At 33.7% G+C, this 23,799-nt stretch overlaps 1 protein-coding gene across 1 annotated transcript; it reads right to left on the bottom strand.

The window, feature by feature from the left end:
* Positions 1–285: 285 nt before the first annotated feature.
* LOC137813621 (nuclear cap-binding protein subunit 1) lies at positions 286–22,462 on the bottom strand. The gene is made up of 19 exons (XM_068615972.1): positions 22,187–22,462; positions 22,043–22,102; positions 21,355–21,411; positions 20,523–20,594; positions 18,165–18,227; positions 17,191–17,367; positions 16,127–16,258; positions 15,569–15,635; positions 14,874–15,073; positions 13,586–13,656; positions 13,170–13,254; positions 9,956–10,024; positions 9,703–9,821; positions 4,346–4,484; positions 2,352–2,849; positions 1,772–2,071; positions 1,019–1,191; positions 799–910; positions 286–656 (listed from the first exon to the last, which is right to left on the bottom strand). Exons 1-19 carry the CDS (start codon positions 22,268–22,270, stop codon positions 546–548), a joined length of 2,589 nt encoding a protein of 862 aa, XP_068472073.1. The 5' UTR covers positions 22,271–22,462; the 3' UTR covers positions 286–545.
* Positions 22,463–23,799: the final 1,337 nt, after the last annotated feature.

Raw genomic sequence — 23,799 nt, 5'->3', positions numbered from 1 at the left:
CCGGTTCCTGTAATAGCTTCTGTATTCAGAGAAACCTAAGCTTCTCTATATAACTGAGGCATTGCAAGTTTTATAGGCTCACATAATTTATATTATAATGTCTTTATACTTCGGTTTCTCCGGCTCAATATTATTAATTTTCTTAAGCACAGTATTTTGAATCTAGTAATGGCTAACATCAAGTTTAGTATTTTGAATGCACCCTCTTTAAGCACTTTTTTCCTGTTGTAAAGATTTTACTTCACAAAATGAGGCATCATAATTTGAAAGCAATAATCACAGCAATTTTATGGCTCAAATTTTCATTTTACTACCCAGTACAATACCGGTAATTGAGGTCCAATTAGCAGCTATAAATAACCGATATCTAATGTACAGTAGCGGTGATCAAGAGAGACTCGTCATACCAACCTTGTCATTTTTACATTACAATAGCATACAGTTTTAAGCTTTTAGCAGACTAGGGAAATCCCTAACTAGCAGACTAAAGAATGGAATTAACGTTATTCTAATAAACATAGCTCATAGGTGAAGTAACAAATTGATCAAGCCTCGTGAATTGGTCTACGAAGACCAGTATAAACAGCTGACCTAAAAAGAAAAGGTGTTTCTTCTGTCAATACCTCTGCATCCAACTTTTCAACATGGGGCCATATCTGCAAGCAACAATTTAATACAAGTTTTTCAAACTATACAAATCTAGAGCAATCTAACCACGGAGGAAAAGGTGCAAGATTTGTTTATAAGGCATTCCCTTAAAAGCTAAGATAAATATGCAAGCGGGGAATGAAACAATACCTCAGCAGCATATTGCCTAGAAAAAGCCTTCACATAACCCAAAGTGGTAATACACCACTGCTCCTTTTCACCTACAGTATAAGCACCACCTTTCTTCTCTCCATTTGATTGACTGTAGAAGACATTAAAAAGCAATAATAATATGCATATGTGCACAAAGCAAGAGAAATATTAACTTTTCGAAATTATTTATTTAGCTCGTAAGGACAGGCACGAGAACCTGTTTTGAGATCTCTGGTTTTCGTCATCTAATTCCATTGATGGTGGCTCTTCAGTGTCCACTGCCATCACATCTACTTGTGCAGACTTCAACTCATGCAGTGTTCTAGTTCCTTCAGGAAGGCGCTCTGTCAACACATTTGAGAAGCTTTTGTACAACAAGAGAAACAATGCCTGTGTGCAAATAATCACCAATGCAGTGAAAATAATATTAGAAACACAACTTCAAGGACATTTGATTCAAATAAAGTAGGTGTTGAGCAAGCCAAAAAGGGCCCAGGAATATTCTTTTGTAACTTCATTTCGAAGTAAATCCAACTTGCGGTACAAAAGCCAGGATACAAGCACAAAATACAAATAGAAGTGAGTCACAGTGCTATATCAGGTGCCTTAAACATGAACGCAGTAAAAAATATAAAAACTGCTGGGTAACTCCTCTATCTCTTTAACTCGTTATTTGCTTTTTTGGTGATGGAGGATCCCTTCTCCTTAAAGTTTCTTTTTAAAAGTATTTCCTTTTCTGTGCTTTTTTGTAGCAACGTTGTTAATATAGCCACCTTTCACATATGGAGTGTAAATAGCTATATCACCCTTCTACAGAGAATGAATAATTCTAAATTGAGAAACACACTATTGGCACATCCACTTTTTATCAACACATTGAAAAGTTTTCTCTGACCATAAAAGAAAAATGTTACCATTCCCAGACAACATGCTGCAAACAATTAACATATACAAATTTTACATCAATTACCTCATTTTCCTCAATTGCTCGGACAAGAAGAGCTTCCTTAGATTCTAAAGATTCTTGAAGAGTCACCACCTCCTCCTTTGTCTTTTCAGCATGTGATTTCAATCTATTCAATCTAACAGGATTGTCACCAAGAACTGGTTCACCATCAACAAGTGTAAGTTTCGACTCTGCAGCATCTAGCTCTGCTTTTGCCTCCTTGGCAGCTTCTTCAGCTGATGAAATGTTCTTTCTAATAGTTAATATTTCCTTCCGTAGATCAGAAATACGATTGTGTGTCTTGCTTACGGCATTTCTAAGAATCTGTTCAACGGAAATCAAGGTGAAATTACTATATGAAAGAACAAAGTAACTATCATGATGATCAACTAGAAACTCAATACAAGCTACAATTCATAATCCATGACAATAATACAAAAACAAAACAATGTAGATTTTGAGCACTTAAATTTAAAAATTCAAAAAGCTGATCACATCAAATACAATTGAAAGCAAAAAGGCAGATCGTTTCTAACCCCAGTAGACTAATAGCATAGGAGGAAAGAGTTACAAACAATCTATCCATAAAGCCATGATTTTGTACCTCCCAAGGACGATCCGATGTATGAAATTGCTCAATATTTTCTGCTGAGAAGACCCATCTCACAATAGCCAGATTTGATACAAGTCGATAACCCATCATCCTGTCAATAGCTATTGCTGTCATTTGGGTGTTACTCTTCCAGAAAGAACTCACTTCAGCTATCAGCATGACTTGTCGATCCTCGTCAGGACATACTTTTGCAAAGACTTGCCCATATCTCTCCAAGACAGTTATCAAATGAGTGAAACTCTTGGATCCAATATTGAGAAGAGTCTGTACAATCACTCTAAGGGTAACTTCTAGACCATTATTTGGAAACACGCTTTCATCAATCCAAGAGATTATTTCACGAACAGGTGACTTCCCTTTAACCATGTTGTTGAGCTTTCCAGACAGTTCATGCTCATTGCTTTCTTTACCATCTTCTGCTCCAAAACTAAAGTTCGGCCCGCTCTTTGGTGGAAGCAATTCTTCCAAACGAGGCGCATTTTCAATACTCTACAAAATATCATGAAAATATACCATAAAAACATTAATATGCCAGCCATTTTCAGAAACTCCTTTCAATTAATTTTATTGCTAACAGAAAAGTATCCAATGTAGTCAATATCATAATTTTACACAGGATTAGAAGGATGGGAATAAAATATCATAAACCATAGCTTCATAACATGGACCATAAGATCCTACAAAAAATGCAAAATCATACTTAACATACTCAAATGCATAGAAATAACAGATAATGAAAGTAACCTCTAAATCACAAGTAAATTAAATTAGAACTGAATTCTTAAGCATGACATTAAAGCATGAGTACTAATTAGTCACATAACACAAGTTCTTCATTAAATAAAAGTTGAAAAAAAAAATATTTATGAGATGGGTTTTAGTCGATTAAAGTTGTTTCTTCAGGATAAAATATAAATACAGAGCCAAAAACTGTTGGACAAAAGGATAATGAAAAAGTGTGGAGAGTGTATTATAGAAGAAAATTGAAAAAATAAGAGTAAGTTTGTGTGCTGGTGGGCGGTGAGTCTGTTGGGGTTGGCCTTTAAATAAAGACCAACCATGTAGGGTGAAGCATATGTTTTTCATTGTTGATTACTGACAGGATTCCTCCTTTGTGAAATACGTTAGTGGGTGCCGGAATAATATCTTCTTGAAGAGGAAATCAGTGTGTTTCGATTTAGAGTGTGAATTTTGTTCTTTATTAACAAGGCACATAACAAAAACAGAGATGAGAAATTAGGGTATGGGAACTCGCTGAGAGAAGAGAAGCCTCTTTCTTCTGCTGCAAGCTCCTTGGCTTGTCTGCCTCTACTCTATTGTAAACTTCACTGCCCAGGCAGACCAATGCATGGGCGTAAGAGAAAGAGCAGGTTGAGAGAAGGCAGTTATCAACAACTGCATTTGGGTGGGTTTTGTCTCCGGAAAACGTAGACAAAGAATGTGTTTTTACTTGGACAAGCAATTCAACATGACACCCACTTCTGGTGGAACTGCAAACGCACTCAGCTCAGAATTTAAGATTCCACCACAATTCCCAACATATGATTCTGGAGTGAGTTGCCTCACAAGGCAACTGGAAAATACAAAATCATTCTATTTAACAAAGCATCCATTCCTCTACATCAACAAAAACAAATAAACAAAACTCTCTTAACCTTTTATGATTTCCCTATATGATACATAACATAACCAAGGTTATCAAACTCGCGGGTTCACTCTTAAACCTGTCCAAGTTTAAGAGCCCAGTGGTGACTCACGAGACTCGTTTATTGAATTTTTATGTGAAGTAGACTCTTACGAGTCTACCAATCGGGTTTACAAGTCGAGTTTACAAACCTTCCACAAGTCTACGTAGAGTCTCAAGTCTAATAACCTTGTACATAACCATGACAAGATCATGAGTGGCAATGCAGTCTAGTTGCCTCATCATAGGGCAATGTGCAACAAAAGTAAAATTTACTATTATTCTGGCTTTGATAAATTACCTGCTTAACTTTGTCCCAGTATGACAAGCGAACTTCCCTCTCCAAAACCTCTTGGACAAAGACACGTTGTGGAGCCCACTTTGGGAGGTCTAGGACATAAGCCCACTCTTCCCATGGCCAGATGAACTGGAAGTTTGATCTGCATAATATAAACCATCAACCAAATTGAATATGAAAACACTTGATATACAACTTAGGCCAAAATATAAATTCCGAATGTAAAAGAACATATAAAAATATTGTATTTTATTAGCAGTTAGTAAAATAGGAATTCTTCAACCTAATTCTCAAACAAAAGCATGACAAGATCTTGTAAATATAGCAGGAAGAAGGTATTATAAGCTACATCATCAACAATGTTAGGAGCATAGTGAGATAAATAGAGCATGCGTAAAACAGGGGGAAAGGAACCAAACACAATAGGACTGACAGAGAATATGTTTTCAACTATTAACATTCATCTGAAAGTGATGATTGAAAAAATTATTAGTTCATCATCACAAAAGAAAACATTGTGAGACCTATAAATGAGAATCTAATTCTTTAATACACTCATCCAACATATCTTATGCATAATTATCATGAACTTTTGTAACTCAGCAAAGTATAGGATTAATCCAAACATGACAACCACAGATTCCAGTATCAAATTAAGCCACAATCTTGGAACCAGTTAAAACCACAAGTTAAGGCTAATACCAACTTCTTTATAAACTCAACTGCCTCATCAATACCACCAGCTCACTTTCTCAATTTCTTTAATACTTACTAGTTGGAATATTCACTACTTTCCTTAGAGCAACAAGATCTCCGTTTCCTTTTGACCAAAATAACTCCCATGTGCAAAATCATAAATGATACTGCAATCTTTATTTGAAGGACTATAACCTTCTATTAGATCAATCCTTTAACATGCCAATTCCAACAGCCCATAAAAATGCCATCCAGGGCAATATTGTAACTTGGATCAGAGGCTAGAAATGCAGCTTCAGTTTCCACCTTTTCTGTTTGATTTAGTTGAACTTTGAACTTTGGCAGGTCAGGGGTATTAACCACTAAACTAGTTTATGACTTTTAAGGAGTGGTTAAGAAGTAATAACATATTCACTTCAACCAATTGAGCTGCTGATTATTCCTAAACTAGATATACTTCAACCAAAACTTCAATTTCTTATAGTAGTTACCTTACTTCTATTATAAAATATTTATTAGAGAGTAATAAGACCAGACCAGGCACAGAGGCAACATCAGATATTACCAAACTAAAAATGAAAATACAAATACATAAGAGAAAAACAATATGTTATGTTATTAATCATGTTTGGTCACCCCATTAGCAATCCAGTAATGGTAATTGGCAAGTAAATTTTATCCATTTATTTGGACCATTTAGTTGAATGGTAGCAATGTTGTTAAAATCGTAACTCGTAGGCGGATCGGAGAGGGAAAAAAAACTCGTAACTCGAGGATCATAACTCGACTCGGAAGAGTTACAATTCGAGTTATTATACATAACATAATTAAAATAGAGTCATAATTCATGAAATGGTCCAAATATATAACATAACTAAATGGTCAAAATACATAACATAATTAAGAGTAGATTCAACATAATGTTTAATACAGATAAATTATCCAATTAAATCATTCACACTAATCATAGGATAATCATCTTGGTCCTCCAAAAGATCTTCATTTTCATTATCATCAATTGGAGGAACTTCCAAATCATCATCAATTGGAGGAACCTCCAAATCATTTGTTGCTCCTCTACTAGCATCATCTTCTCCAACTTCAAGTAATATGTCTTCATTTAAACCATATAATGTTTCATTTTCCTCCACAGTCCATTCATCATCACAAGAAAGATCATCAATAGTATATTCTTTTGTTTTTCTAACATCTTTCTTCTTCGTCAATCTTGAATTAGTCATCACAAACACCACATCATTCATAGTCATTTGGTGTAAACGATTTCTTTTCTTAGTGTGGACCTAAATAATTATAAAACTAGTTAACACATCATATGATCATCTAAAAAATAATTCACACTAATCATAGGATAATCATCTTGGTCCTCCAAAAGATCTTCATTTTCATTATCATCAATTGGAGGAACTTCCAAATCATCATCAATTGGAGGAACCTCCAAATCATTTGTTGCTCCTCTACTAGCATCATCTTCTCCAACTTCAAGTAATATGTCTTCATTTAAACCATATAATGTTTCATTTTCCTCCACAGTCCATTCATCATCACAAGAAAGATCATCAATAGTATATTCTTTTGTTTTTCTAACATCTTTCTTCTTCGTCAATCTTGAATTAGTCATCACAAACACCACATCATTCATAGTCATTTGGTGTAAACGATTTCTTTTCTTAGTGTGGACCTAAATAATTATAAAACTAGTTAACACATCATATGATCATCTAAAAAATAATTATGAAATCACTTTCAATAATTTAAATTCTTACCCTTTCAAAAGCACTCCAATTACGCTCACAGCCTGATGAACTACAAGTCAAACTCAATACTCTAATTGCAAATCTTTGTAGTTCTGGATGTTGATCACCATATGATTCCCACCATTGTGATGGAGTTTTGGTCTTGAGTCCAAGCTGAGCTAATGGAGTACCATACAATCCAGACTTGGTCTTAAAACTCTCTAATTGAAAATAAATTTTACTCATCACATCAAGGTCTCCCACCAACCTCTCCAAACATTCATGCAGTCCACGTTTCACCTCATAATCAACTTTAAAGTCAGGATGATAGTGTAACATGGGATTAAGATAATAGCCTACAGCATGCAACGGCCTATGCAATTGGTTGTCCCATCGATGATCAATGATTTCCCAAAGGGGAGTGTAGCTAAATAAGATAAAAATAAATTAATTAATCTCCAAAACAAGTCTATATATCTAATTGAGAAATCAAATATAGGTAAATTACCTTTTACTAACTCCATTGAAGAGAGTTTGTATCTTCTCTTTTGCAATATCCATTCCTTCATAAATAAATCCCATGGCTGGTTTCTCATATGAATCAACCATGCGCAGCACTTTAATCAGGGGAAGAGCACCCCTCAAATAATTTAAAATGTTTTTCCAGAATCCCTTGTCCAATATCAAATTTTCCACCAACCCTCCATCTCTAGTTTTTGCAAACTGATTGGATTGCCACTCCGAGGATGTGAACATCTTAATAAGTGATCCTCTATTATCATTCAAGCATCCTAAAGTCAGATAAGAGGTGGCAAAACGCGTATTGGCTGGTCTTATCAAATCTTTTCCTTCATTATATTTGTGCAACAAGGAGATAAGACCAGTTCTTGAGTAAATGTAAGTTGTAATTTTCTTACCATTGGCTATTGTGTCGTGATGGAGTGGTATTTTCTTTTCAAAATCTTCCAACATCAGATCAATGCAATGAGCTGCACAAGGGGTCCAATACAACTTTTTCCTCTTTTGCATTAACAACTCCCCAGATGCTTTATAATTTGCTGCATTATCTGTTACAACTTGGATGACATTATTTTCCCCCACCTCTTCAACAATATCATCTATCATTTTGAAGATTTTTTCAACGGTCTTGCACACATCATATGCATCAATAGATTTCAAGAAGACAGTTCCTCTTGGACTATTTACCAAAAAATTAAGTATAGTCATCCTCTTCCTATCCATCCATCCATCTGTCATTATTGTACATCCAGTTTTTTTCCCAAACAAGTTTATGTTCTTCTACAATCTGCTTTGTCTTCTCAACCTCTTGCTTCAAATACTTCACTCTTATTTCATGATATGATGGTGGCTTTAATCCGAGACCATGTCTACCAATTAACTCAACCATCCTCTTAAATTCTTTACTGTTTGCTACATTAAAAGGAATAGCATTATTGTAGAAAAACCTAGCCATCTCTTGACATGCATCCTCTCTTTCATTCTTCTTGAAAATTACATTAATTGTACTTTGAGTTCCCTTTCTTTTAAAGATATTTTATGAGTCCCCAATCTCTTCTCCACTTGATCTTTTTCTAGAACTTTCTTCTATCTGTCCAATATTACTCTATTCTATAGAGGCTGATTTCCTTAACAAACTCCGTTGCAGATTAAGAACAGTATCCAACATTGATTGTTTAACATCTTCCGGCACCGATACACAAGCTCCCACATCCTTTGAAGTTCCTGCTAGATGGTGCTTTAATCTATAAACCCCTCCTGTCAAAACTTTTTCACAGTACTTACATTTTAATTTCCTTGTTTTTCCATCAACAGACACACAATGTTTCCATGCTGGATCAGTTCTTCCACTTGCCATTATAAGTTATAACTTATAACCCGTGAACAGTGGCGGAGGAGAGCAAATCACGCGTGAACAGTGGCGGGGAGAAGAGCAAATCGTGTGTGAACAGTGGCGGGGCAGAGCAGATCGTGCGAGTATTGGTGGCGGAGGCAGTGCGACGTTCGTGGCAGAGGCAGTGCGATGCGCGAGTGCTGGCGAAGGCGACCACGATCGACGAAGGCGCGAATGGCAAAGGCGGCGGCTCTAGCGGCAGCGACACGTAGCGTGGACGGCGGCAACGACCAAACGGCGCGACAGAGGCACAGGTTCTTCAAATTAGGGTTGCGTTTTGGGATTAGGGTTTCTGATACTCAAATTAGGGTTTCTTTTGGGCCCGCGTCATGGATCGCAGAGGCCCATGGATCGCCCGATCCAACCCCTGGATCGTCGGATCGCTCCGATCCGCTGAGAAACCGATCCAGCTACCGTTCCAGCCCGTTTTGTGCGGCAAATATCGTAAAAATCGCGATTTTTACGATATAAATCGCGATTTTAACAACATTGAATGGTAGTATCAATGACTAACATTTGATGGGGCTTGGGTGTGCACAAAATATCTAATGATTAACTAATAATTTTGCAGTTGATACAGTGAGTATTGCACAGTTCTCCCAAACCAGTAGAAGAAGGATATACATTAATAACTTAGTCATGAACAAAAGGATAATAAAATACATCCATTAAATCATTTATAATTTCGGAAATACAAAGTTTGCTTTTAAAGTATTAAGAAATATGACCCAAACAGTTTCACTTCAATGGTTTTCACACCATTGAATATAACCACAGCAAAGAAATTTAGTGTCACAATCATGAATAATATATACTTCAACTTTAGAGTCTAGACGCCTAAGAAGCTTACACGTGATATTTTTTCAAACAAAGTGTATTAGATAAATGGAAAAAAAAAGGTATAGTTGGGGAGGACAAGAAACCAAGCCGCACAAGCACAGTACATATTATCTTAAGTGATGCATGTCATAAAGCAATTGCTTAAATTGTCAACATACAAATGGTGTGAGAACCAAAGGATTAAACGTGTTCGACATTCCATATCCAAATCAGCTATCCTCTCGAAGAGAGTCCGAACTGCTCCAGCGACAACAGCAGGAAAAGCTCCAGGAAGAGCCTATTGGTAGCCACATGATTAGTAAGCATTAAACATGAGCTGAAGTTTGAAATCTATACAAAAAGTGTATATTGAAGCAACAATGATTCCCCAGTGACAGAAAAATAAAGTCAGCAATGTAATGTACACAGTACCTTGCAAAGGTCAATAATAATAAGTGTATAATATACTGGTCTGAAAGGTGGTTGAGGTAGCATCAGCAGCTGCAACAGAGATAGATATCACGTTACCCAAATCAGACAATATTCTTAGTCATAAGCAGCCACTAACCAAAAGTACAAATTATCAAATTATAAAATTAAACATTTCAGTGCATTTAATTTACACAAAAAGAATGAAAATGATTACGATAATTTCATTCAAGCAAACACTTGAAAATAAAAATAGTTGAGGGATTCACTGTGGCATCTTCCAGTTCTTAAAAATCCATAGTTGCAATTGCTTGAAATTTAAAACATTCAATACCATTGAGTTTAAATCAATGGTTATCAATACTGCACTTCATAGAATGTTAGATTAAATATATGACCAAAAAAACCTACATAAATGATAAATTTGTCATTGTTGAGATTGAAGATTCAAGCAATCTTGATTGAGTTGATTTGATGATGGATGTATTGAAAAGTTGATCTTATAATTAATCTTGGTTTGTGTTGTAATTTTAATGTTTTATGTGTTGTAAGTTTCCCTTCTCTAATCGTGATTAGTTTTGATTAAAATGTCTTTAAGAAGTGCTCATAGATTGATGACTTACATTGAAGGCAACCATTTTTCTTTCTTTGTTTTGAGCTGAAATTTTTCCGGGTGATGTTCCATAAAAAATTTATTTCTTTCAGATTTATTTTTCTTGAAAGAATTTGTCAAGAAGGTTTTATTGTAATAGGATTTCACAACAGGTTATAAGAGATCTTGTAGGGCTCAAGATCTTGTGTTGTGTTGTATTTCTTGTTTTTCTCAGGAGTTTGTAAAAAACTTAAAATTTGCGGATTGGCTTAATCGAGGTGATTAAGGTGATTATGTATAATTCTGTGTTATTCTCTTTCTCTTATCTCTTACAACTCATCTCAATTAAACTCATTGTATATTTATGGTAGTTTAAAGGACATTGAAAATAGCATTTCTTGCAGCTGAAACTAGTTTTCTTTAAAATATCCATTGATTCAAAGTTAATTTCATTAAAAAAATTCTAAATTCTTTGAAAATTGAATTCACCACCCTCTTGAACTCAGCCTATTTTTCTAACAGTAATATAATTTACCTCAATACAGTGGGAAAAAGGGAACAGTTTCAGTACACCAAAGAAATAATTGCACTTCACTTTATCAATACACAATATCAGAACAGCCAAAGGGCAAATCGCATGGTACTAAACCAAGGCAGAGTGAAGTGTGCCTGAGCAATGCTACAGGGTTCCTGTAACAAATTGCTATAATGGCAAATCATGACTAATAGAATTTGGTATGTAAGAGATAGAGAGAAAACATAAGAAACTGAAACTGGATATTATAATCATTCATTCCTCAGCCCACTAATCCCAACTAGGCATGTGATAAACAGAAAGTTGTTTAGACAATTGGTCCTAAACACAAAAAACATCAATTTCCATATGCTTAGTTCTGGAGTGAAAAACTGGATTATAAGCTATGAAAACAACACTCTGATTGACAATTTCTTCAACAGAGCCTGAATCCATAAAATTTCAGCAGAAGACTCTGCTAGGCTTCGGCTGTAATACTGGAACGAGCAATAACACGCTATTTACAAGACCACCATGAAATAAGATAGAGACCTTAGGAGAGGAAACAGGTTAAGCTTCGATCAGCTTGATTTTATGCAAAAGATCTCTCATGTACTTGCTTTGAGTCATCACCAAAGACTTTTTTAACTGATAGAATTTCTATGCCTAAAAAATAGTTTATTCTGCCCATCTGCTTAAGAGCAAAATTAGAGTTCAAACTATAAGAGATTTATTGAATGAGAGAAGCAGATGTACCCATAATGATAATGTCATCAACATACACCAATATGTAAACAGTTTGACCATCGCAACTGCTATATAGAAACAGGTCAAAAAAACATTTTTGCCTCCCTTCAGATCTTCCTGGACCTCTTTCACCAAATTTTTAGTTCCACTTTACTTCTGGTATCAGAAACATAATAATATTTGAAACCCTTCCCTGAGCATTCATGCATAAAGCACTAAAATTTACCTATATTTCTACCCAACCCATGACCCAGTGCTTACAGTACCATTACTTCTCACCAGCCACATGCTGTTTGATGGTCTTTTCCAGCACACTAACGCCATGATGGCCCCTGCTCACCCATGAGTCTTTGTTCAACTGGCCTCTATTCAATTTCTGTTTTGTGTTCTTCATACCCACACCATATCTGTTCTAGGAGAGGAGGGGGTGTCTTCATTGATTCCAAGATCTTTTTTTGTAAGGTAATTGTATGTTCAGACTATGATTTCATTATAAACTATGAATTTGTATTTAATTTTAAACAATTCCTTAGTTTTGAGCATTTATAGAATGCACAATAAATTGTCTTGTACCTATAATCAACTGTACAGCTGCTAACCCACTATCGGCTGTAGCACTCAAAGTTGCTCACTCTGCAACACTGTTTACAACTGATAAATATTCAGCACCAAATAATAGAATTAAATAACATATCTACAAAATTGTCCTTTTCATCTTACTACTACTAAATCAACCAACATGACAACCAACCACAAGATCCACTCTTTTGGAAAGTGTCAAGGACAAATTCACACCTCAACAGAATGATTTGGAAACTTCAACCTCATCTCCCAGCACCTGAAAGTGCAAAAGCACATTGCTATACGTTTTCTTAACAAGATTTTCTTTCGGTAGCATATCACCTTTTTGAAATTTGAACTTGACTAGATTGTGGGAATCTCTCCTCAATTGGAACACATAACACTCACGGGATCAATATGACATCAAATGTTAAGAGAAGTGGAAGAACTTCTTTTTTGTTTCCCACATCACTGAATTCCCTTAACATTCAATCGACAATAGATGTTACTTAACATGTCCTTGGAAAGTAATATTGTTCTTAACATTTGTTAGACTAGGCTTTATTAAAAAGTTTATCTATACCTAGGGTCCTAGAGGTGCCTTTACTTATTTCCTACAGTTTCTATAAATATGAAAACCTAAGAGAGACTTGAACAAGCTCTCTAAAATATATTTTCTCTTTACTTTTCTCAAGTAGCTTCTAAAAGCATCTTGATTGGATCACAATTATACTAATTGATAAAGCTTTTATACTATATTGTTATAGAAGAGGTAAGATATATTGCAATTTTATATGTAATACCTGAGAAAATATTGTCTCGGCCATGAGGTACTCATATCTGAAGGAAACTGGCAGACCAACCATGAAAGAGGCGCATTCCTTTCGACTAGCTTTGCATTAAACCAGAAATGATAATAGTTATAATTACATCAAAACATTTTTATTGGAAAAAGGGGTAAAAGGAAAAGCAGAGATGAAATATAAAGGACTAGGGAAAATATAAATAAAATAAACTCACATTCCCTAATTTCCATTGATAATATAGAATAGAACTTAGAATTCTTCATTGACACTCAATACAATAAAAGAAAAATTAAATTAATAACACAAAATCGGCAAGCCATAATGTGTTCTAGTATATCTTTTGGTATTCAGACTCCATCACAAGGCCATTACTACACTTATAGCAGTAAATAAAATGAATGGTGTATACAAACCAGCCATTGAAGAACAGAAGCACATCTAGGAGATACTCTTCCATAACAAATCTGTCTATAGGTTGTAGATCCTGCATCCAAATAGATTATTTCATTGAACCCACAGATATGGTTGGCAAGTATTAAATTGAAATGACTGAACCTAAAAATGCAGCTATAACACAAAAATGAACACCTTAACATGCTACAAAAAGCAGACCACCATACAAAAAGAACTTTGTCAGAAATAATGACAAAGTGAAGGCAGATGATGGAGGAAGCAAAGGAAAAGAGAGAAAAAAACAGGAGAAAAATGAAAAGTGAAAGGAGTAGCCAGAAATCAGAATGAGACAATTTCGTGAAAGAATTGACACTGATAAACAATGGTTTCACCGAGAAGACACAAATCAGAGGATTAGGCTTTGACACCATGTAGAGAGAAATGGTATACATTTGTGATATAATCCTCTTGTTTTTTTATTATCACAGCTGAGGAAGATATATACAAATAAAGCATAACATAGGGATGGGCCCAAGTTCATACAAAATATTTCTGAACACATTTTATGAGAAAAATTTATGAGTTGCTGGTGTAGAGCACTGAAAGAATAGTACAAAAGCAATCCCCATCAGAGCATAAATGATAGCATAGTCGAGAAACCAAACCATCAATTGAAAAAAATACAAAAGAATACAATATTCATATGGTTTTCTCCAAAAGAAATGGAGAAGGTATATAAAAAATTGCTTGAATACTTAAAACATAGTACTTCATTCGGGATTCTGAGTATTAAAAGTTGAGAAATATCCTAAAGGAAAATGGAAAATTGAGTAATTTTACTCATTTCCTCAGGAATTTGAAAAGTTTTGCAGACTGCCGAATAATGCGGAATTTGACATACCCAAAATATAACCTGATTGGATGAAGGATTTTGTAGTGGGATAGGCCCAAAGACATTTTAATGCTTTGTTTTCCTTTTATTAATGTTTATTGTTATGTGATGCTTTATCTTTTAAGATTGTAAGGCCCACGGCCCACTTATACCCTTTTAAAGGGTACTATCAGTTATGAGAAAGGCAGAGAAGAATTTGATAACCCTAGTCTTAGTATTAACTGTAGCTAAAGCCTAACAGTTAGTGAGAAAACTGTCAAATCAAAATTCATTCTTGAAAATAAAAGCCTAAATTAATAAAGAGCAGAGCTGGATACAAATAAATGCAATTCTATTTACATGGTAAAAATAACGAAAAAGAAGTTTCCATGAAAATTGATGAAAAGAATGGAAATTAGTGTAGAGACGCAAATCACCTCATGTTTACTGGGAGGAAATATGTTTAACCGGTGAATCCTTTGAGGGTATTTTAATTCTGCTTCATGCTTCTGTTTACCAGTAGACACACCTGAAGAGACTGAAGGTGGTTTTGGTAGGCTGGGGCAGCTTATTGGCCCAAATTCATGAGACTTCCCAGCAACCAGCTGAGCTTCAAATGAAAGATGAGGTCTTGGAACTAACAATTGAAACAGAATATGATCAAAAAGGGAATAAGCTTCTATCTAGTTAATTTTCATGAGGAATACGATTCTGTCATACTTTCCTCATATCATGCTAGTGCAAGATTAGAATTTGAAAGCAAAACTTGAAAGTAATTCAATCGCATGCCAGTAAAATATTTTGAGTACTGAAAGCAATGCATACACCCTTTTCCTATCTACTTTTGCTTGGCACATACAATGAATGTCTATGTGAATAAGATTTTCTTTCATTATGTGGGTTTTGAGCCGTTAATCCCATACTCCAACTGATACAAACCCGTTAAATAACAATCAAATCCTTTTAGAGAGGAATTGTTAGCATTGGTCTTTGAATCAGACAGAAAGTAACTTTATGAAAAAAATGCCCTGAAATTACAGGAAGAAAAAAGGGTGAACATTGTAAAGGATTTCAATTTTTTAGAGAAAGGTATAGTAGCGTAAACCATTCGACACAGAAAAGAGAATATTACCACTTTCAACTTTCCATCCATTGCTTGCTAATACCTGTATTCTATCCCATAAATCTTCCAAAAAATCCTGGAAAGCGAAAATGAAATGTTACAAATATAATCCTTTTCAAACACTCTCTAAACAATTATTGAAAGGGAGTATAAATAGAGAAACATAACAAGATAAAAAAATCTTGAAGTTACAAGTAAAATGCTTTTAAGTTGCCAATACATTGGATCTATTACCAACAAACTAAAGAAATAACCCTTCATAAATTTTGGAAATTAAATAATTGCAACCCTATTTAAACACTGGTGTTCTGAGGAGAAGCTCATAAATGAGAGACAAGATCAACAAAAATCAAGTCTTTATCCCACTAGGTGAGCTTCTCTTCAACAAGCAACAAAATTTGAAATGCTGCATTAGGGTTTGAATGAAATTAACACATGTGTCTAAAATGTGTCAGACAATTATAAGTTTATAACCATGGCAATTACATAATAGTATGGTAAAATCCAAAGCACTGTTCAGCCTTCATCAAATGCACCACCGTAAGTATTAGCTAAAAAGGAGCTAACCTTGTCATTAAGACCTTCCCCGTTTTCATCATCATTCTCGAAAAAGGATAAACCAGAATCAGATGTATGCTTTCTGATGCTCAAGTAAGCTTCTACACCAACTATCACTCTCTCGATATCTTCAGGAACTTGCTGTTAACAGACATGACATGCAGTTTAATGGAAAAGAATTCAGTGATAATGAAATCTATATTTGTAGAAAGAGAATGAATTCTGCATTTAATGTATGAACTCGAACAGGTTATGGGTTGGTTCCTATTTAAAGTACAGTAGAAATTAAAAATAAAAAAGGGGAAGGGAAATTATAATAAATCAAGGTGCTAATAAGCAAACAAATATTTTCCTAAAAATCAAACATAAGTAAAAGACTCATTTCAAATCATTCTCTTTTTAATTGGGATTCTACGGGGAAACAAAACATTTACAAAATAGTGTAACCTGAACAAACATGCATATATTTAACAAAAAAAGGAAGTACCAACCAAGAACTGATAGCATAGCAGTTGTATCATTTTCTGCAATATTTATAACTTCTCAACATAATGAAAGTTCATTATATGTGCATTAAATTCTTTATTCATTGTTGCCATAATATGAGCAGCTCACGACTTAACGACTATTTCACTATTTACCAATGCTTCCAACTGATACCCACCCACAAATGGAAGAGATACAGTGACTCTCTAGTCACAGACAACATCTACATTTAAATACAGATAACTTCAACTAAAGAATGGATAAATAAGTGAAATTTGTCTTTATTTAGATATGAAAAACAAACAATACAGCTGTACTTGAATAAGAAATAAAACAATTTAATTTATAATAGCTCATATTACTTTAAGAAATTAAAAAAAATAAGTCATATATCAAAGAAAGACAAAAATAATTTAATATAAAAGAATTAAAAAATAGAAAATTCAGAAATTGATACATTTAATAATCAGATAGAGAAACAATTGGAATAGGAGCAAAGGAACATTCTAGATTACAAGAGCTAACAGACTGCTTAAATAAAGTTGAAAAAATTACTAAACTTGTAATTAAAAGCATCAAATAATTACCTCAAAAAGTTCTGCTCCACCCCATGGGAGGCATGATAAAATGCAAGTTATGTAAAAGTCTGCACATGACTGCCATAAAGGATTGCCTTTTTCCTCATCTACTGTTGTGGCAGCTGAGGATAAAAATGTTTCAAAGACAGCCACCAAAGAGCTCGGTTGAAGAACCTTACTGCACATCTAAAGAATTTACAAGAAAGCAACATTTGAGTTACATAAATACTTCACATGAACATACAACGACATGAATATAGGAATAAGTTTTATGTTTCATGAAGTGTTTACAAGATAATTTATTCAATTTGATTGTAGAAAGTATTTTCCTTTTTACAGTAAAATTACAAAAAAAAAAGTATGAAGTTGGTGTAGTAATTATCTTTGTATTGAAAAATAAATAATTATCACAGATAAAATAGGAAAACAGAAATTATATTGAAAATAAGTTTACTTTCCATCAGAAGCTCCAAAATTGTGCTCATCTAAATATAACTTTTTCCTTTGCAATAGAAATAGCCCAACCTTACAACCTGATTTTCACCAATAATAGTTTCATACAAAAGAACAGAGGTTTCTAATCAGCTTTTTTTTATGGAAACAGCCTTTTCTTACACATTATAATCAATAACAAACATGCTCTATGAGTTGTACATGTGAAATAGAGTGGGAACGGGATCCTAATCAGCTTCTTTTATGGAAACATCCTTTTAGGGATTACAATCTGTAAAGTTGTACATGTAAAAAAGACTAAATAGCAGGGGAAATAATTACAAGCCAAGTGTACAAACATTTTAGACAAAAAAAAAGTCATACTCAAACACAACAATTATTCATAAATGTAAAATAAACCAGTGGTGAAAACTTGAAGCATTTTTTATCTACCTTAAAATGCCAATAATTACAATATTTCAGTCAACAGTTTGAATGTCAATAATAATGCTACACATTTTTTCTTCAAAAAACAAAGGGCCAATACATACCATAACAGTCAAAAGCCGCATTAGAACACGAACCGCGTTGCAGTTTCCAGTATCCAAGGCATCCTATGTTAAAAATATAAAAAATGAGAAATGCACAAAAATAAAATTATTGGGAATAAATTAAAGGGAGTCAGCAGAAGCACTAAAAGATCAAATTAATAAGTTCTTAGATTCAAAACTTTGTTGCAGATTAAAGAAGTAAATAATGGCGTTATTCTGGGTGAATAAAACAAATTGAAAATTAATGTGTATTGAAAAAACATTAGTAAGAACCATACCTTGCATTAAACCAAACAAACCTTACCTAATAAAAACAATTGTCAATTTTTTCTTTATAAAACCTAATCAGAAAAATGTTTCACCAACAATTAAATATTTAAACCTGGTTTAAATGACCAAAACAGACTAAAAATGGCAACGTCAATGCCACTACAGTGGAGGTTAAACCAATCGTTTCTTATGTTATCACATGACACTTCTGGTAAGGTTGTATCTACTTTAATGTAAGCAATTATCATAGGAAAAATTCCACATGAAATGATGATCACAAAAGTATTTTCATTTATCAGTCAGTAGTAGCAAGCCGAAAAATCACCAGTTATGGCAAGTGGTCCAGAAGCCAATGCAAGATGAAATACACATTGAAGAAAAAATAAATGATATAAACTTAATAGTATTTAACCAACACACTTATCGAAAGAAAATAGAATATTTTACAAATTGACTTCAACAAATATAATGATGATAGTATTTTCAACCAAAATTTAACTCCTTTTCTATTTATTCTTTTTCCAGCTCAATCCTCATATTTGTACTTATTTTATAATAAATAAGCTGTCACAGTAATTAATTTGGGATAAGATCTCATTTTCATTGGCCAACAGCCTCATAAAAGGGGGAGAAAAGCTAAAGTTATCTTTTAGGTGAAGATTTCTTATATTATTCTCTCATTCTTTAACTCCATTAAATGAAAATAAAAAATGTGGAAGGATTTCAGTGAAACGAACAAGGCACATTCTGTTCAATACATGGAACAAAAACTTGGACCGATCAATGTATTTGGTAACTAGTGGATTAACTACACCACATGAATCGATCTATAAAATAAAGTTTAGCATTGATTAGCTAAAAACTTATGCATCAATTAAGTCCTTAAAATACTTTTGGCAGCCCAACTTGTACAACATACAAAAGCGCTTGAAAGTCTTAACCTGGACAGGCTAAGCCATCATTTTTTATTGGTTTAGCACCAAGTCGGTGATCTGAAAACAGATCCATTGCATTCCCAATCTGTAAATGTGAGCAGACCAGCTACAGGTTGGTTCCTGGATAGACCGAATTTTAAAACAATTTGGAAGGAAGGGTTTACAAAGGGGAGGGATAAGGGTGAGGCTTGTATTTTGAGTGAAGTTAAAGCTTGATGGAGTTGGTAACCTACTTCATTCATGTTGGATAGAGCACATACCACTAAGTTAAAAGTTATAGTTTATAGTCAAGGTGGAACTTTTTATATTAAAAAGCATAATAACTCAAGCATCATGATTTCAATTGTGACTTAATCCACTTGACATTTACCACAGGACAATTGATGTACCTTATAACAATGTCCCCCTTATCCAGCTAAGAATTGAAGACTTGGTGGCATACCTGGCCTTCACCAGGTGACATTTGATGCAACCCACAACAATCTCTTCTTAAGCAATTGTCTCATTGGAAATTGAACTTGTGAACTTGGTCTGATACCAATAACTTTGTTTTCTTACTAACATTCCAATATGTTGAACCTCAATATCAAACTACTTTGATAGTCTTTTTGGAGGGATTAAACTATTTTACACTAGACATGGCCAAAGATTAATACATTCCAAAAATCACAAGCTCATTGGTTAGGAACAAGGCCAGCCATGTCTAAGCCGGGATATTTTTATTGAAAGAAGCATATAACTTTCCATGTCATTCCAAAATGACTAGCTTTGACAATACAGAAGTGAATGGAGACAATGCTGTTCCCATCTCAAAAAATAGTTTGATTTTTATTTTCAATCAAGCATCCACACAAACACGAAACTCAATTAGAATTTCAATAGGGAAAAAGTTCCTAGTTTCAGATCCATGTACCAAATAATTATACATAGCATGCAATCAAAATCGCTGTGAAAATGAATTACAGTAACTTTCACATTCTAATTTACACGATTAGATTTTAAAATTCCTAATCAATACTCAATTAACTATAGACAGCTTAGTCACATGGAAATAGTACTGATATCCTTAACTAATGCTAACTAAAGGAACAAAGACAATGAAAATACAACACCAAGAAACGAGCCTAGAAAATTCAGTGGCTTAATTGCTTACCTGAAATATGGTCTGAGATTTCTCCACTAGTTGTTTCCCAAAGTCCTCATTTTCCAAGTTAATTAAGCCGATCTGCAATGAAATCATTCAAGGAAAAACAGGATGCTCAGAAACTTCAATTGGAACTACACAAGAAAGAGAAATTTCACAGCACATAATAGAGTGGTAATTGCCTACACAATTACAGCATACTGATACAAATAATTCGCATTCAATGTGCAGCAAATAAAGTAATAACAGAATAACGTAACAGCATTGGATAGCAGAGGTATTAGACTAGGTTAATTACAATGCTTCTTTTATTATTTAAGTATCAAAGTTGATATGCTTTCACCCAAATTCTGCTGGTTACATACTACAATTCTGTCAGTATTTGATCAAAAAGACCTTTAAAATTCACAAAATTGACTAGTAATAAACACAAGCTAACGAAATTTATAAAGCTTGCAGTCGAAAACATTTCAAAAATGGAAACAAGAAAACATTTCAAAAATTAAAAATTGGATGCACTATCGTCATGACTGATAACTAGCAGTTCTATGTAAATAGAACTTAATATCCAGTAGAACTTCCAGTAACAATAATAAATTAAGTCCACCAAGTTCCCAGTACTGATATCACACATGTTCACCAAATAAAGCTACCTCTAAGAGTGGTACGCGTATATACACTCCCAAAAGTAACAAAAGTGACTAGTAATTCTAATGAGAACAAGAACACCTCATATATACGTGATATGCATGCATACACATCCACAATAAGATATTGCAACATGTGGGAAAACAAAAATAACAGATGTCATTACAGTTCAAGAGAGAAAAGAAATCTCTACCAGGGTTCCATATAGAGGAATCTTGTGGGACAAACGCTCAGCACACATAAGAATGAACTGCACAAACAAATCCAACACAGTAAATCAGTTGTGTTGTGATATCAAGCAAGGCCGTGACATATTATGGTACAGAAAAAGACATGTACAAATACTACACACTACACAAAATCACACATGCTAGAATGTTGAAATAAGACAGCAACATAAAAAGTGTAACATTTGAAAACATGTAGAAGAAATTGCGATGAAACAACTAACAGGTCCACATAAGGCAGTTATAATATAATTACAAGGTTATAAATTCTAATTAACTTTCAATGTTTCAGATTTCTGAAGCACAATGCACACTTTTCTGAAGAAAACCACTGACCAACCAACAAGCTAAAACGAAAGGCCAAAACAAAGTATAACTAATAACTAATTAAAAACAATCAACATCCACATCTTACTCAAACATATGTTTTCCACATTGATAGCGCTTCAATTCAGAACGAAATTGATTCACAACTGCTTCGTACAACATAAATGTAGTATATTACAAACTTAGTCCACTCTCATAGCTACAAGAACAAGCCTCAAAACTCCCGAGAAGCGAATCGTAAACATTTCAATTATTCAACCGAGAAAACGAATTGACCTAACTATTGAAAACAAGATCAAAATGCTAACGAGAAGAATCAGAGTTTACCTCCAAAACATCGGTTTGGGAGTGGTCAAGTTCGCGGCGAAGGGCGCCAAAGCACGTATCCTGAGAAATCAAAAACAAAACAAAAAAGAGATTAGACGTCAGCGAGTTACGCGGGGAAGAGAAAAACGAAGAAGAGAAAACTACAATGTGATCTTTGTAGTCAGAGGAGACTCCGTATTCGGGACTCTTGTCACCGATTCGTAGAAGAAGGTTTTTCCAACTGCTCATGGTTTGCTACACTACTACCACACGGAAGAGTGAGAAACGAACAGAGGAACCAAAAGGAAGGGGCGTTGGGTTTTTTATGAGGGTTTTGGTGCACACGACAAGGACTTCAACTTTCAACCCTAATGGTGTTAGTTGCTCGCCCCGAACTGGGACGGGAAAACACTTCTTATTTGTTAGACTTACTTAAACAGTGTAATTAAATCACTTTTTGGCTTCTCATGTACGAATTAAGTTTCTTGTTTTACCTTAATTTGTTTTATTATTGGTAAGAGAATTACTTGATAAGGATTATATTTTAATAAATTTTTTAGCATATATATTGATTTTATTATTACCAGAGGAAAAGCATACGCGTATGATATTTTTTCGCATTTTTTATTTTTATTTTTATTTTTATTTTTATTTTTATTATTATTATTATTATTATTATTATTATTATATTATGTATATTTATATTTATATTTATTTAAATGAATTATAGATTTATGTGTATTCGTATGTATGAAAGACACAAAGAGAATGAGTTATGAAGCTCGAACACTCCTCTTAAATGGCATATCGGACACCGACACTCGTATGACAGCTGTAGGACACGTATCCGTGAAGTGTCTAATTCAAAAAGTATTTGTTAGATTTTTGACAACTCTAGTACGATTCTAACACAATCTTAAAAAAAGAAAAATACATTAATTTTCTCAAAATTCAAACTTTATTGTATAAATTGTTATTTTGATTATAAAAATAAGAAACAAATCATTGTGAATCAGTCATGAAAAACATCTTTCTGCTCAAAAAATAATCTGGAACATACTTGTACACATAAATCATTATTGTCAATTTATATAATTCATAATTATATAATATATAGATTTGTGTCTCTGTGTCCTACATTTTAGAGATTTTACGTATCTCCGTATTCGTGTCCGTGTCGTATTAGTGTCTGTGTCAGTGTTTATGCTACATGAGAGACACTGAGAGGATAAGAGTCATATTATTGGGTTTCAAGATATTTACGAAGAAAAGAGATAAAGTGAGAAAGAGAGAAAAACATTGATAAAATCCCAAAAATTCAAATTGAAAAGCACCAACTGTGAAAATTGAAAAAATGGAGATATATTTCAGAAAATCAAATTAAAAAAAATAGTTACTTCTGTTTTAATATGTTTTAAAAAAATTAGGAAAGACGCAATGCCCATAATACAGTAATAAAATTAAATATTAATATAAGGATAAAATAGGAAAAGAATTAAGAGCAGTTAAATAGGGAATCCGTTTATATATATATATATATATATATATATATATATATAAGTATAGATTATTACATAAACGTATGCCTAAAAAAGAGTAACTATCCATAAATCCACATTTCACCCCTCTCTCCTCTCTTCCCTAACAAAAGGCACCAATCTGTCCACTTTTCCTACCAGTTAAGTGAGAACAAATAAAATAAAATTTTAAAATTAAAAATATGCTTATTTAATAAAGAAGAATATCAGTTTAAAACAGGAAAGTAACCAATCTCTTCA

This window comes from Phaseolus vulgaris, chromosome 1 (assembly GCF_000499845.2).
Source record: "Phaseolus vulgaris cultivar G19833 chromosome 1, P. vulgaris v2.0, whole genome shotgun sequence".
NCBI classification, from domain to species: Eukaryota; Viridiplantae; Streptophyta; class Magnoliopsida; order Fabales; family Fabaceae; genus Phaseolus; species Phaseolus vulgaris.
Note: the sequence above shows the minus strand (reverse complement) of the source record. Positions and strands in the feature narration are given on the sequence as shown.